General features: G+C 41.4%; 1 protein-coding gene across 2 annotated transcripts in view; it reads right to left on the minus strand.

Annotated features, from left to right (window-relative positions):
* The window catches only part of c20h14orf180 (chromosome 20 C14orf180 homolog), a 17362-nt gene extending 2097 nt beyond the window's left edge, over positions 1-15265 (minus strand). The window contains exons 1-9 of one of the 2 annotated variants that reach the window (XM_039785648.1): positions 14812-15265; positions 14074-14104; positions 10621-10707; positions 8711-8831; positions 6423-6453; positions 6203-6311; positions 2570-2733; positions 2296-2428; positions 162-188 (exon numbers count right to left, since the gene is read on the minus strand). In XM_039785648.1, the coding sequence (XP_039641582.1) occupies positions 162-188; positions 2296-2428; positions 2570-2733; positions 6203-6311; positions 6423-6453; positions 8711-8831; positions 10621-10707; positions 14074-14104; positions 14812-14964 (856 nt within the window). In that variant the 5' untranslated portion in view covers positions 14965-15265. The remainder of the gene's footprint in view (positions 1-161; positions 189-2295; positions 2429-2569; positions 2734-6202; positions 6312-6422; positions 6454-8710; positions 8832-10620; positions 10708-14073; positions 14105-14811) is intronic. The other variant, XM_039785649.1, reaches the window with a different exon arrangement.
* Between the last annotated feature and the right edge of the window lie 355 nt (positions 15266-15620).

Below are 15620 nucleotides of genomic sequence, written 5' to 3' on the forward strand. Positions count from 1 at the left end.
GTGATTTGATTTAATTTACACTTTTTACCTTACAACTAACCCTAAAACCTTTTTCCTAATGCATTCCCCACACCTATTTACATCCACCAGACTAGAAAAAAAGTGTAGTGTTTCTCATGCACATTAACATAGTGAATCTGAACACTTTTCAACAGACTTACCACCTAAACAGTCACAGTAAGGAATGTCTGTGAAGCCGACAGAAAAGAGGCCAGTCAATCAACAACCTCTGTGATGTACAGCAGCTACCAACCAGCTGCTGTGCCCTCATAAACTCCACTATCTCTATGGAGCAGACTCCATGGTGCCTAATTTGCATGCATAATTAATTACGAAGTGTAAATCACTTGCTCATGTTTGGGAGTCTCACAGCATTTTATTATTTTTAAATAGTACATATTCCCCAAAGCACAATAGTGTACGATGTTAGGATGTTGTATTGCATTTTGTCTTTCCTCTTTACTGCTAAGTGCAGAGCATACACAGATTTAAAAAAAAATAAACAATCAAATATTATGCTCATATTGTTAATGTATGAATACATTCCCTTATTCACGCTTCTGCAAGTATAGAGCTGACATAGACAGGCTGCACAAAATATTGGTGATATGAAGCCACTGGACTAGTTTGGTCGAGGTGTAAGAGCACCAGAGGGCAGCATGTTCTCTCTAGTTGCACAAACACACACACACAAAATTATTCATATCCATTACATACTGTTTACTTTTCTGTAGGGGTGTGACGAGACACCCAGCTCACAAGAGAAGACACGAGATTGGGTTCACGAGATCGAGATGAGACGAGATTTTAACACCATTTAAAAACAAAAACAAATGAAGAAATAAAACTGGTAAAATAGTCCTTTATTCCATCAAGTTACAAAATGAAAAACAAGCACTTAAAGGTTTTGCCACAAACTCAAATAACTGGCTCCGTACGGTGGTGAGATAGTCTCTTCACTTAAAGGAACACGCCGACTTATTGGGAATTTAGCTTATTCACGTAACCCCCAGAGTTAGACAAGTCCATACATACCCTTCTCATCTCCGTGCGTGCTGTAACGCTGTCTGACGGCTCCAGCGGCATCAGCCCATAACAGAACAGGCATGTGAATGGTTCCAGTAATCCTACTGCTCCGAATAAGTGACAAAATAACGCCAACATGTTCTTATTTACATGTTGTGACTTGTAGAGTCACAGCGTGTACAAAAAACAATGTAACATGAGACACAGCCGTCTTCTAACCATAAACAAACCGGGAACAGGCGGAAGAATATAGTACTTGGGCGGAGTGATATGCTCGCAGCAAGCCTGTCTGAGAATATAGTTCTCGGTTTGTTTATGGTTAGAAGATGGCTGTGTTAATGTCTTCGTTGTTTTGTACACGCCCGTAATCTACAAATCACAACATGTAAATAGGAACATGTTGCGCCGGATATTTGTCACTTTGTCCAATTCGAGCAGTAGGCTAGTTGGAACCAGTTACCTGCAGGATCTGTGCTGGGCTAAGCTAATGCTGGAGCCGTCAAACAGCGTTACAGCACACGCTGAGATGAGAAGGGTATGTATCGACTTGTCTTACTCTGGGGGTTACGGTGAATAAGCTAAATTCCCAATAAGTCGGCGTGTTCCTTTAAAGAACCAAGGTTACATAACCAAGCGTTTTCTGGCAGTAGGCTAGTTGAGACCAATTTTTTTGTACTTGAATTTGTCATTTAGTAGACAGAGAGAAATAACGCTTATTTTATTATTTCACGGTGATTACGTTCTAAAGCACAAACAAATTACCATCAAACACTCATCAGATGATTTTTGTGAAGACAGATGCTCTTTTCGCCTCCTCTGCATTTTATTCATTGCAGCATAGGAAGTAGGCTACTCTAGAATCAATTTATGACCACTAGCCTATAGGAAGAAGGGAGAGCAGTTTTCTTTGTTTAATATCATTAAAAGTGAAGTTAGGTTTTGCTGTCCGCCTCCCGACTAATTTTAAAAAGGACAGAGAGTCTGTGTGTCTCGGCTGAGAGAGAGAGAGGGAGAGCTGCGGTACTCTCTAACGTTCTAACGCTGGGTTTTACAGGCATCTTTTTTCTTCTGCTATTGCTCTGCAAAAGCTAACTCAAAGTCAACTTTGGAGAACGGGCCGAGGGATCTTCTATGTTAATTTCGAGGTTAAATTCAGACTCATCCGTCATGCTGGCTGCTGCTCTGCACTTACAAGCTAGTGATCTTGCGAGACACTTTTTACCCCGTGGGATGAGCTCTCGTCACACCTCTACTTTTCTGTTCTCTCACCATGTACTGTGGTCTCTGGCTCTCTGAATCGAACCCTCCTTTCGCTTTTCCGTCTGTGGTTGGGTTCTGTGTCCGACCCGTAGTTGGGACTTGGCCTCTTTAGAATTGAGGTGGGGACTTTGCCATTGGTCACCTGTATCAGATACAGCTCAGGATGAGTACACTCTTAACAAGCTCCTGATGAATTTCAAAGACAGGCAACAAACAGCTGAAAGGAAAAGATCTTTTGCAAACAAACACTGGTGAAGATGTCTACTGGTGTTGTGAACACTACCATAGGTTTCGGTGCGTCCTCCTGTTGGTGGTGGGTGTCCTTTCTGTGGCGGACCTCTGAGTGTTTCTCCCGGTGGGAATGAGGAATACAGTTGACGGTGTCTCTGATGGACTCTGCAGCAGCGAAGTGTTTGGACAGTGCAGACACACACTGACCCAGGGAGTCTAGTAAGAAGCATGACCACACATGAGTAGTGATCTAGTGCTGCTTTACACAGGAGCGTGCACCCTGCCCTGAAGATAAACTATGAGGTGAAGTTAAACATACAAAGCTAAACATTTATCTTAGACAAGACGCCAGCATTAACTTTGTCAGTGCCAGATAGAGTGCTTAGTAAGATAAGACAGATACAAAGACAGTCAAAAACATTCAGTTCACTTTTTTTCTAAGGCTGCAATGATTCGTTGACATAACCGACAATGTCGATTATAAAGATTTGTCGACACATAATGTCATTGTCGACCTGTTGTTCCAGATATGTTAAAGGACAATTCCGGCGCAAAATGAACCTAGGGGTTAATAACATATGTGTGCCAAGTCGAACGTTCTCTGGGATCTGTTTTCATGCTAATCGAATGTGTCTGTAGCCTGAAACTAGCTACCGCAAAACGTTGTTTAGCTGCTAACGCTAGCTTTAGGGGCACAGGGTAAATCACTATTTCTATATCACTAACAAGGCTCAAAATAGCACCACACTTAAACAGTAGCATAATGAGGGTCCCTACATGCAAACCGAAGCATTGAGAACTTTGTAAGTGTACAGATAGTTTATTACAAAGATAGACTATATAGACAGTAGAGTTAATGTTTACATGCGGCCGCCATCTTGGATAACAGTCATGACCAGTCGAACGACAACAAATATATATGTGTGTGTACATGCATATGTGTGTGTGTGTGTGTGTGTGCTACACAACATACTACAGCTGACATACTAATTCAACTTGCAAATACCCATAAATAGTTTGTTAGCTGAGGGAGAGTGATTGACCCAGTTTACAGTGAACGACATCTAGGGGAAAAGAGCTGGAACCATTTAAACATGACTCTGTTGAAGCGTCTTACTGCGGGTCAATTTTTCTATTTACAATACATAATTAAAAGGTCACAAAAAGCGCACTGAGACTACTGTGTTCTGACCTGCAACAACAGCTACAGCTGCTCTCTGACTCACTTTCTCACCATTTCACCAAACATGTTTAACAAAAAAAAGAGTGTTGTTAATCTTTGTCTTTATATGATGTACACTCCTGTCTTTATGTAGCTGTTCAGCACCACTGCCTCTGAAAGCTGACTCGACAACAAGGCTGGTTTGTACATATTGCTTTTTTTACACCACAGCAGACTTTATAAAAATGCAGTGTTCAGAGTGTTACTCCCATTTATTGCAAGCCAAGCACAGATACTGTACAACAAAACGGTGCCCTCAAACTGTCAAAGCTACTTTTCTTCTTTGCTCTGCATAAAAGCACTTGTGTCCGACATGACTGCAAGTGTTTATTAATTTAACATTTTTATGAGTTGACATGGTTTAAAGGCTTACAGTACTAAATTGCTTTAAACCACATTCTCACTGTGCTGTGTGCTCAACACTGTGCACGGTCCGCCGTCGATGGCGTGCGTGCTACGAGCATGCACAGAGATATTTATGCTCAACGCATTGTTCATTGCGGTACTCTCCAAGACACCAAAGGGCGTACAGACAAAATAATGCACACGCATTCATTCTCTCTTGTGGGGGGAGGGGCTTAGGACACTGTTTTGGGCTTTAGTGGAAAGGGGGGAGGGACTAAGAAGTTGTCGATGTTCAAATGTTTTGGCTAAGTCCTGGATCTTCAAAATCCTATCTACAGCACCTTAAAGGAAAGCAGGCTGCCTGGCAACTGTAGTAAACACATCCATGTTAAAACACAGACGTACCGCGAAACATTATATTTATCTACTTTAATCACTAACATTAAATCGAAATGACTGTATGCCTGTAACACTGTTGAGAACACTTTCCATGTAGCCGTCTCTCTCTGAACACATATTTAAAGGGGTGATAGAATGATTATATAGGGTATTTTACACTGTTCCTTAAGGTCTCCTAATAGGATATGTAACATTGGTTGGGCTGAAAATTGCCCAAATGCTATTTTATGGGCCCATAACTACCCTGTGAATATGGCCCTATTTGTAACAAGAGCTTTTCTTCCAAATATGGTATGCTCATGAATATTTAGATGAGCTGCGCGCTGATTGGTTTGAGCGAACCACCTACAAACACATTGGAGACTCTGCAATGTTTCGTTAATAAATTCACTTCTGAGACTTTTTTATGGGAGAAATCAACTATATTAAGCTCAAATATGGGCCGTTTTATGAAAATGTATGGCTAATTGCAAATTTGGTAAGATGTGTTGGATTTCTGGAGGTCCACACAGTCTGACGAGACAGTGGCAGCCCCGCTGCGCTCCATACCCAGGAGAAAGTCACCGTTTCTGGGTTAGCTACTGGAAAACCGGGGCTCGGGGTTTCGTTAGCTGCTAGTGTCCATTCAATTCTATGGGTAGCTAATGATGGAGGACACACCGGGTGGCGAGGCAGCACCGGCCGCTGTCACGTTAGCCTGCTGAGCTCCTGCTGAACTGCGACACACAGTTGGACAAAATTTGCAATTAGCCATCAATTTTCATAAAACGGTCCATATTTGACCTGTACATAGTTGATTTATTGCATAAAAAAGTCCCAGAAGTGAATTTAGTAATTAAAAAGCGGACCTCTGGAGATCTGCGTGACCTAGCTAGATTCAGAAGACAGCTGACCTCAGGTCAGTGGTGTAGCCTATGCAAATGTTGGGGCGTGACAAAGACTAGGAGTTGAGGAGTTGACGTCAACTTTTAGCTTTGTTGAGATTCACCTGTTTTCAGCAGCAGTTTCAAATTGTGATATCTGCAGAGGAAAGAGGTGTCAATGGGATTTTGAGGTTCTATGTATGTCCCATTTACCCACCAAACTGTTGTTTTTCAACTGTGACAAGGTAAAATCGGTTTTGCATTCTATCACCCCTTTAAGGCTGTTTGACTCCCTGTGGTCTGGAGAATGGAGAATAACACAGATGTTTGTACAGACGAACCTGTCTCGACTAGTCCTGGTCTTGGACTTGTCTTGACTCGACAAAGGTGGATTTGACTACAGCCCTGGGTCAAAGCGGTGGCCATTTTTATGTGTACCATTGTCATTGCAAAAAAACATTATGGTGGGCTAACTTCTGTAGAAAGGCATCTTTTGTACACTCTGTTGCCTTGCTGCTAGAGAGGATTGCCAGATTTAATTGCTTCATATTTCTATAGGTAAGTCATCAAAACCTTATCATTAAATGATAGTGAGTGTGACACTAACTGGCCCCACTGGCGTGTTGCCTCCATAACAACTAACAACATGACCACGGCAAACAGTTCAATATCCAGACTGAATGTTAAAATATATACTGCAGAGAGAGGTGTCCTGCTCTGTTTTCAGAAATCATACAACCACGTTTTTTCCCACAATCTATTTATCTGCATATAGTAAGTCAGTTTGTCATGACATCGTGTCAGGATGAGCGTTTGCTGTGCCGCTCTGTGCCTTTCATCACAGGTGAGTGTTTACCTGAATATTCAGTCTTGCCGATCTCAGCATAGACAGTGGCCATAAGCTCCAGGCTTCTGGCTGTAATGGGGTGGTCATTACCAAAAGCCCTCTGGTGGATCTTTGCAGCCTGAAAGATTAATCAACAGGCAGCAGGGATTTGAAGTTGGTACAAGAGTGCCATAAAATATTTTATTTGTTCAAAAGTCTAGAGAGAAAGCGAAGAGCATGATGCACATACCTTACCACTGTATTCTAGAGCAAGATGAGGTCTGAAAGGAAAAGGAAAATGGCACCGTTAAACAAATACACTACCTCTACTTTTTTCTGTGCCCTTGGAGTAAAATATTTGGTAACACTTTATAATACAGCCCGCAATTTCTAGTGTAATTTCCCAACACCATGTAATTCCTCTTAATTTATGGTGTTATATCGTTGTAAGAATCAGTACATATAAAATACTTACCAGTTCCTAGTAGTACCTAAATGTAGGTATAACAGAACAAGGGAGTAACAATTGGGACTTTTAGAGGAAAGGAGAAATAAGTATTTTTGAACTGGGTACCTACGGGGTATTTTAGAAAGAAGGAGAAGTTATTTATGCTTTAAGTATTTTAATACATACTGGGTATAAATCATTTCTCCTTTCCTACGCGTAAATGTCGGGAAATTACACTGCAAAACCAAATATTTTATACCTGATTAAAACAAAAAGCAGTCTCTTAAAAATGGAGAGCACTAAATGATCAGATTAAATCAACCTCTGCACATTCTTCTTCCATTTAAACACAAATAAACAACGCCTGACCTTAATCAAAGGTCGCAGCAGCCCGTGCTGCATTGTCAGGTGAGCATGGATCAGTTTCAGCAGCATGAGAAATCTAAACATGCGTGTGCTGTGATTAGACACAGAGAGCAGGGCTGCAGGCGTCTTATGGAGGAAGTGGGAACTTCTATTTCTGCCAGCAGACTGCCCATTTCTATTCTCCAGGGTGAATTACAGAAGGCATGGCGTTTACAGGTTGGTTTACTGACTTGTGCCCTCGCACTACTTTCTGCTTAGTGCTAAGCTCTATGAACATGATGTAGTACATTGAGAATCTGCCAGCTGTTCTGCTCATATCTGCCCTGCAAAGTCAGCCAAGGACATCACCCTCACACCCCCACTTGTGCCTATAGATGTAGAGCAAGCCCTGTTTAGTGTGACAGATGTCAGCTTCACTGTTCCAAACCCACACTTCCCTTCAATTAGTAATAGCCAGGTGTCAGTTTGCACTGCCTTAGAACGTCCTTTTCAGGGGAAATCTGATCGGCAAAGACAGAAAAGCCCTTCGCCGGTCCAAAGGACTTCCTACGACATCACTGAAAGATTCAGAAGAGTATTACAACTTCCTGTCTAAAAAAAGAAAGACTGGAACTGAGGCTTTTGGTGGAGGTAGTAAGAGCTTTGGGGCATTAATAATATTTCCCCACTTAGAGAAACCAAAGTTTGTGTTTCTTAAGAGTAGAATCAATTTCCTGCTTGTTCTTATTCAGCCAGAAACCGAAGCCTCTGGGTACGGTCATGCACAATCAGTACCATCTCATTTAAGTTTAACTACTGTACTGTACTATGCATTAATGAAGCACTGTGACCAGCCCTCCGTCGAGCAGACCTTCCACCCTCTGTAACCCTCTCTGGCAATCAGGTTAAATGGCCTAATCTCAACAATGACAACACAGGCACAGAAAATAGGTGCATGCTTCAACCCCTGCAACAGGAGACACCAGATCCAGTTAAGGTGTTCCTTCTGTGACACTCGGAGAGTGCGGTGTCTCTTTTCTCCACATCTACAAGGAAATTCAACTCTAGCTAAAAGGACTTGAAGCCGGAGTTTATCTAGTTAAAAAAATTTCCATTCCAAAAAGGCAAATGTGGGTACGTGCAAGTACCCACATACACACACAGGACATGGCTATGCATAATTATTTTGTCTGTAACTACACATTTCTCACATTTTCTCAGTGACTGTTTAAAACATGACAAATAACTATGTAATGTGAATAAAAGCAACTATCAAAGTGATTCATTCCCTAAAGTGGGTTTTTCAAACAGTCACACAAATTTACCCAAGCATGCCAATAATTAATTTCAGTGATCTTGCAGAAAGATTATTTCAGTTAGAGCTGAATCTATGCTCAGGGTTTTAAACAAATGATCTTTTTATTGCTCCGAGCTTTTGCACTAAAACTGATAACAGAAACACAAATGCTAATATATTGATTTCTGTTTTTGTTTGTTACAACTGAATCAGCACAATTTTCACTTCAGCTATGGAGTGATGGCCAAATGCAACAGTAACACACACTTTACATATATGCAGTACTTTAACTGTATACAAAACTGGTGATAAAACAGTCATAAAAGTGAATCTATTTCACTATAAATCCACTCCTGATGAGCCCACTGAGCCCTTAAACTCACAGAACATGTAACGCCTCATTAATTACACCCCAACAGAAGCTACAGCAGGACACAGTTTTACCTACTGTTTGCTCATGATGCAGAGCTGGGCCAGCCGTTCGAGCTGCTGTGCCTGGGAGGCCTGTTCCGAAAGCTCCTCTGGGGTTGTCCATCCTGCAGAGCCCAGCGTAGCCTCCTCCTGAGGCCCTGTTACGCAAACACAGGGCATAGAATCACAGTTGGTCCGCCAGCAAACCACTCAGTCTTTCCCTCTGCTCGTCTCTATCTATTTATCCCTCTCTCCTCACCGTCCTTTGATCTCTTTACCTCTCTAACACTGTACAGAGTTTGATAAATAAAGCTAAAAAAGCCTGGATATATGGCTACCAGCCTGTCTGGCACTGCTGTGGACTTTAAGCCTGAACAGCAGAGTGGAGCCAACTGGAGACTGGAGACAAGAGAGCAGAGATAAGGGCAGAAGAGAGCGGATAAGGGAGTCAAACAACACACTCACCACGCCCACTGGAACACTGAGACACATGCAGACACACGGTGACACACCACAAGCATACAGTATGTACCTTACAAGCCAAACACACACAAACACATACCACACGCTGACAATAGTTGAGGTGGTAATGATTTTTGGCTTGTAATCCATAGCAAGAGCAAATAAATAATTGTAACAGGTAAAGACTTTGTTTTGTTTGCATTACAAAACCTCAACATGACAATTATGTGAGCTTCCAGTGGGGAAATACTGAGAAATTTTAAAAAGACACCAGAGAGAGAAAGAAAGCAAGTAAGCGGCAGCTATAGTGCCTGCTCTGCCTCTGGAGAAGTCCAGCATTTAATACAGTAAGTGAGTGCTGAATCAGGGGCTTCAGTATTCTATAGCGACACACAGCTCCTAATGAGATGTGTGCAAAGTGAAGCCATTTGTCTTCTACTATGTCTGTCCCCATTCTCCTCCACTGTGCCCATGCTACACTGCGCTGCTGCCTCAGCAGCAGACACAGAGGAAGAGGCAGACGTCTGGAGCAGCAGCAGTTGATGAATGAGCGGCCTTGCTTTGAATGCTCGCTTAACGCTCCACCGGGTACCGTATATTGTAATCAAAGATGGACTTGGGTAGAAATGGGACGTCACTTCATATTGGCTTAATGAGTTAGGAGAATATATTTTTTGGGGTGTTATAAAAACACGTGTGTGACAGTCTAGATATTATTTGCAGGTCAGTTTGTAGATGCAGGTTACACACAAGTCACTTTGGAGAGCTGCCCACTTCAGTCTGTCAGCCACTGAACAGCTTCAGTGCTGCTTTGCTAACAGCCTCAAAATAAATAAAACAAAAAAATAAAATTAGACTCCCCACTATTTTGCATCACCCTTTCCAGTAATTCAGGTTAAGAAAAAAACAAACAGTTAAACTTTATTTAATGGGGCTGTTTTTTCTAATAATTTCCTTTTAAAGTTTGGAATGTGGTACTTATTATAGGGAAAATAGAGACAATGTTTTGAGACTGGTAATTTAGTTACTTTAGTTGTGTTGAGCTCAAACAGTTCTTCCAGGAATTTCCTAAAAGAACCACTCAAGTAAATATTCATTCAGATATTTTTTTTAAACTTACTTCTTATATACTGAATTATATATTTGCCTGTTAACAAATGTCACATTTTTACACATTCAGCTGATCTGATGTGCACAGACTACAATACTCAAGGTTACACTAGAGATTAGCAATTAATTTGAATCAAATAATTGAAACCAACTGAACACTATCTCTATTTTACCCATAATTAGCCAAATGGCATGTATCTTTCAAAGAAACTATAAGGAAAATAAAGCATTACCAAAAAAAAACATTTTCAAAGTCCAGTTATAGGACTTATCCAAGGCTGCATGATATACATACAGTACGTGCAATACTGTATATGCACTGTACAGTATTTTCCCAGAAGTATTTATTGATAGCCTAATGTCAAAAGTACTTGCCTGTGCTCCCCTGAAGAGCTGTGAGCTCGATCAATGCCACCTCATAGAACATTTTCTCAGCCTGGATGAACTGCAGGGCCTTCTCATCTGTTTATATAGGTGAAGGATCAGTCTTAGTTGTCATCAGGATTAGTCAGTTGTTGAAGTTAAAAACAGCCTCATTGCCTAGCTCAGCTGTGCTTTATGTTTGTTTCACCCCTCTCGTGAATGACCATGATTCCAGGCAAACAGAATTTGTAGTAACCCAAACCAGATTTTTAATCTTGAGGTATGAATTTTGCAATACAGATTTCAACTACCGGTGTCTGTGTCATTGCTTTTGTGTTGTTATGCAGTTTGTGGTTTTTGTACTGCATTTCAAGTTTCAAATGCTGAATCTCAGTGTAGTCGTATCTGATTGCACCCCATTGTATTACATCATATTATATTCCTATCTTAGAGTCTTTTGTTTTTGTGTTTGGTACAGTGTCACTTTTGTTTCCATGAAAAGACTTTCTATAAAAAGCTTCCTAAAAATAGAGCCTCTTAAATCTTTTCCAAAGCATTCTGCGTGCGAGAGTCCGGCCCACTGTAAAATGACACCACTGATGGTTGTCAGGTGAATTTAAAGACCAATGGGAAGGAGAAGGCTTAAAATAAACACAGCCCTGCCTGTCTAAATGTCCTACTTAACACCAGATCTCTTATTTGTAAAATTCTATAAATTACATTCTACATATTTTATGTAGAATTAAAATTTGCCAAATCTACTTTAATATACCTTACATAAAACTAACAACTTTATTTTGAGGTTGGAAATATGAACAATAGGTTTCCACTTTTACCGCTGAAAACCACAACAGCTGGTTTCCTTCATTAATGTCAGTACTGCGGGACAGGCGAGCCACAGATCCAACAAGAAAACCAGGACACAGTGCAGTTAAAATCCTATTGTACATATGGTCATCAACAAAAGGAAAGGTTCTGTTATTAAAGAGAAAGATAAAAGATAAAAAAGGAAACATTTTTACTTCTGATGAGCACAATATACCAGAAAAGATAATGGACGGTGAGGAGTTGTTGAAAAGCTTTTAGTGGATGTACATCTGAATAATTTACTGTACAGTACAGTAGGAGATGACATAGCAACCTGTCAGGAAAAGCCAGCATTTTTTAATGATGAAGTGAAACTCTGGGTTAATATTATTGGTGCATACAACACCACACATTTGTTTAGACTTTTTTTTTTATCAAATCTTGAGATATATCACAGGATGATTAAAGATGCATTATATCTGCCCCAGTTCCTGGGAGTCACCTGGCAGCAGGGAATAAGGTGAGTGTGTAGTGGACCATCTGGGAGGGAGGATTAGGGAAACAGCCATCATCAAAGGTCAGTCTACTACTTCTGCCTGCTATTTTTAGCCTGGCTGGACCACAACAACGCCACAACAGTAACCTCACACAATCCTCTCCAGGGAATTTGTGCTCCACTCTACGCACCTACACACAAACACCCTCTTCTCTCTGGTAATTGGACTGCATTCTAAAACTTGACAAGAACTTGCATTAACACTGGGAACTTCAAAAGCACAATTGATCACAAGTGCCACACAACTCTGCTAAGGGTGCACTGAAATTAATAACACCATTAACTCCAGCCAGTAGAATTATGTGATAAATATGACTACATTACATGTCATTTTAGCTGATGCTTTTATCCAAAGTGACTTACAATTGCTACATATCAGAGGTTGCACGCCTCTGGAGCAACTAGGGGTTAAGTGTCTTGCTCAGGGACACATTGGTTGATGTACCGCAGTGGGAATCGAACCCAGATCTCCCACACCAAAGACGTGTCATATCCACTGCGCCATCACCACCACCTACATGTGATATATTGATTAGCTGATGTTCTTAAGCTCCCTGTGACTATCTATTACTACTCTTTCTGTACTGCATATCCACTTTAGGAATGTAAATGCACTGCATATCCACTTTAGGAATGTAAATGCATGATATGCCCAGATTTGTATCTGATATTCCCTTTTATTTGAGGTTAAAGTCAAAATATCTGGGTCGGCACACTTTCCAAGAAACATTTATCAGTAAACACTCAGCAGCCAAAAGAGCTTTTGGCTTTGGACAAAGGTCACTTGCAGATACTGCCAGCTCCGATAACGATACATCAAGTTTTGACTATGTAAAATCAGCTGTTTCCAAATTGTGGATTTTGTTAAGACCCCACAGATAAAATGTGAGGGGACACCACAAATTCTGTTGTTGTAAACATCCGTGTGAAACTCCAAAGTTCCCATATCCTTTCCGAGTTTGAGCACACTGACCCGTCACCTCCCTCCCCAGAGGACCACTGCAAAAACCACATCACTTCTTCAGCTCCTATGATGCTCATGAGAACTACTAAAAAAACGACCACATACTTTCAATCTCTGTGCACAATGATATTATTAATAAAGTCATTAGATGCAATTCTTATTGTATTATGTTATTGTAAATATCATATGTTCATGATTACATTTTGAATACTGACATTTTATTATTATTGTTATGAACGGCTCCTTTCTTCTGCTGACATACTAAACAATGTGTAAATACATTTTCATGGCTGTAACCTTATACTAAAAGTAAAACAATGTAACATGGTAACTCTACCATACATAGAATGCCACAGTTTGACACGACCTGACTCCATTACTATTGATGTTATGTAATAAAGTACTGTATGTCAAAAGATTTAACCCCATTAAGCTAGATGACCCCTCTAAGTAGATACCATTTTGTGCTGAAGAGGGGTCTACTGAAGGCTATTGATGAAGTAAAGCTCAGCAAATCGACCTATTTTGGAAAATGGACAGTAAGGGGTATAGCCTTGCTGAGGTAGATAACCTGAGCTGGCAAGTTAAGTGTTGGAGTGTCTCAGAAACGGGGAGAAGAGCCACACAGGTAATATATCCTGAAATGTAACGCCTCTCTATTATCTCTATGTCCTATACTGCTATAGCTTATAGAAGCAGTTAAGTGCCGTTGGACAGGCTAGTCGGTGCAGATGCAGGTTAATTAGTGCTCTTCCACTCTGTTGTGGAGAGATAAGAGCCTACAAATCCTCTTAAGAGACAGACACACAGCCTGAGCTGCACACAAAACGTATGGCATTCTGGGACAAATGTGTTGTTATGAACTCGCCCACAGACATCCGCTCATCCCCCTCAGTTTACATGGCTTTTTTTATACATGGTCTACATTCTCCAGTGTACAGGACTTTGCCACGCCTTCCACCGCAGGCAATCCTTTACATGTTCAGAAAGAGAGTTATAGAAAGTTTGTTCAGAAAGAAAGAGAGTTTTATAGTTAGCCCGCATGCTAACACAAACAGTCCTGAAGGGATGGTGAAAGTTTGGGTATGCAAGATGTAAGATGTAAGAGTGAGGCTTTTCCTGAGTTAGCAAAGGATACAATTCTTTTCAGTGATGAAGAGTTCTGCGATCTGTAAAGCACAGACAAGGGACAAAATAATTAATTTCCAACATCATTCCTGGTTGTGATGTCATGAGCTGTCATAACAAGTAATTTGTTCTCCTCGCAGCACCATTGGTCTGATCAACATCATGCCACACGTTCCAAAGTTCTGCTGTAGAGGCTTTGTTTTGACATCAGGAACATTCCTTCAGGCATTACTAAACAGAATTAAAATTGTTGCCTTGCCTTTGTATATGTAATCTGCTAGGACTTTGGCCTGGTTACACAGTGCCATAAAGCCTGTGACCTCAAAAATAGGCTCTTGCACAATGGGACAGAAAAAGGTATTTTTAACAATGTGAGCAGTCTAATAACGCTGTATATTAGTGCTGCGTCCGGTGCCTCATTTAGCAGCACGCACACTATCACTCCTACTGAGATTGAAATTATCTCACAGTGTCAACACAGGGACACTGTGCTGTTAGATTTGACATTGGTGTTAGAGATAGGTTGAATGTGTCCTGTGTGCTGTGCAGTGTGATAATATGAGGCTCTAAAGGGGAAAGTATGCAAATATGTCTATGCAGCTGTGCAAATACAAGTTACAGCAGATTTTGTAACCATGTAATGAATACGTACATGCATGTTGGTACTGTATGTGGGTGTAAGACAAAAGGGAGAGAGTAACATTGTGTTGTGAGTGTCTGTGTGAGTGTCTTCAGGCATCTGGCTCACCTGGTGTAGGCAGTTGGGCAGAGAGGTGAAGCTCTGCACATGGGTCAGTCCCAACAGGCAGCTGAGGAAGCAGTGGAGGGCGGCCTGATACTCCCCCTGCTGCTGGAGCTGCTGTCCCAGCTCAAACAGGCCCTCCCTCCCCCTGTTCAGCATCCCCAGTCCCAGCCAAAGCCAGCACTGCCTCCCATCAGAGCTCCACCGGCCGAGGACAAACGCTCCTCTCCTCGCCACTCCACTGAAGCACCACAGGTAGAAAGAAACAAGCCACACAAAGAGTGAAGACTAAAAAAATGAAGCTGCTCACATAAACACAGACAGAGATGTGCCAGAGGGAGGAGCGAGCAGCACAGCTTCCTCTCAGTCTCGTCTGAGCACTGTAAGTCAAGGACAGGTGGTAAGAAGCAGGCTGAGGGAGCTCCGACGACTCACACAGAAAAGATCCATTTACCTCCCTCCTCCCAGGCTGCACCAGGAAAGGAGGACAGAGGAAGTCGGAGAGTATTTGCTGTTAGAGTGGCAGAGCTGTTGACCAATCCCTGCTCTGCTCATATACAGTAGCCCTGCCAGCATGTGTTTTGCACATTGGATCTCCCTCCACTCCTTGAAAAGGGACCATTCAATGCTGTAGTGGTTGATGAAAATCAAATATAGTCTGCACATGTTCTGTGATGTTTAAATGTAGTATATAATGAGACATTTCATCCAGTATTTTTGACCTAATTTTCCATGCTATTGTGCATTCACAGAGTAGTGCATTATGTATATTGACAGTGTGTGAGAAAATCCCTTTAAGTCTTATTGCCCCACTT

This window comes from Perca fluviatilis, chromosome 20 (assembly GCF_010015445.1).
Source record: "Perca fluviatilis chromosome 20, GENO_Pfluv_1.0, whole genome shotgun sequence".
Classification (NCBI taxonomy): Eukaryota; Metazoa; Chordata; class Actinopteri; order Perciformes; family Percidae; genus Perca; species Perca fluviatilis.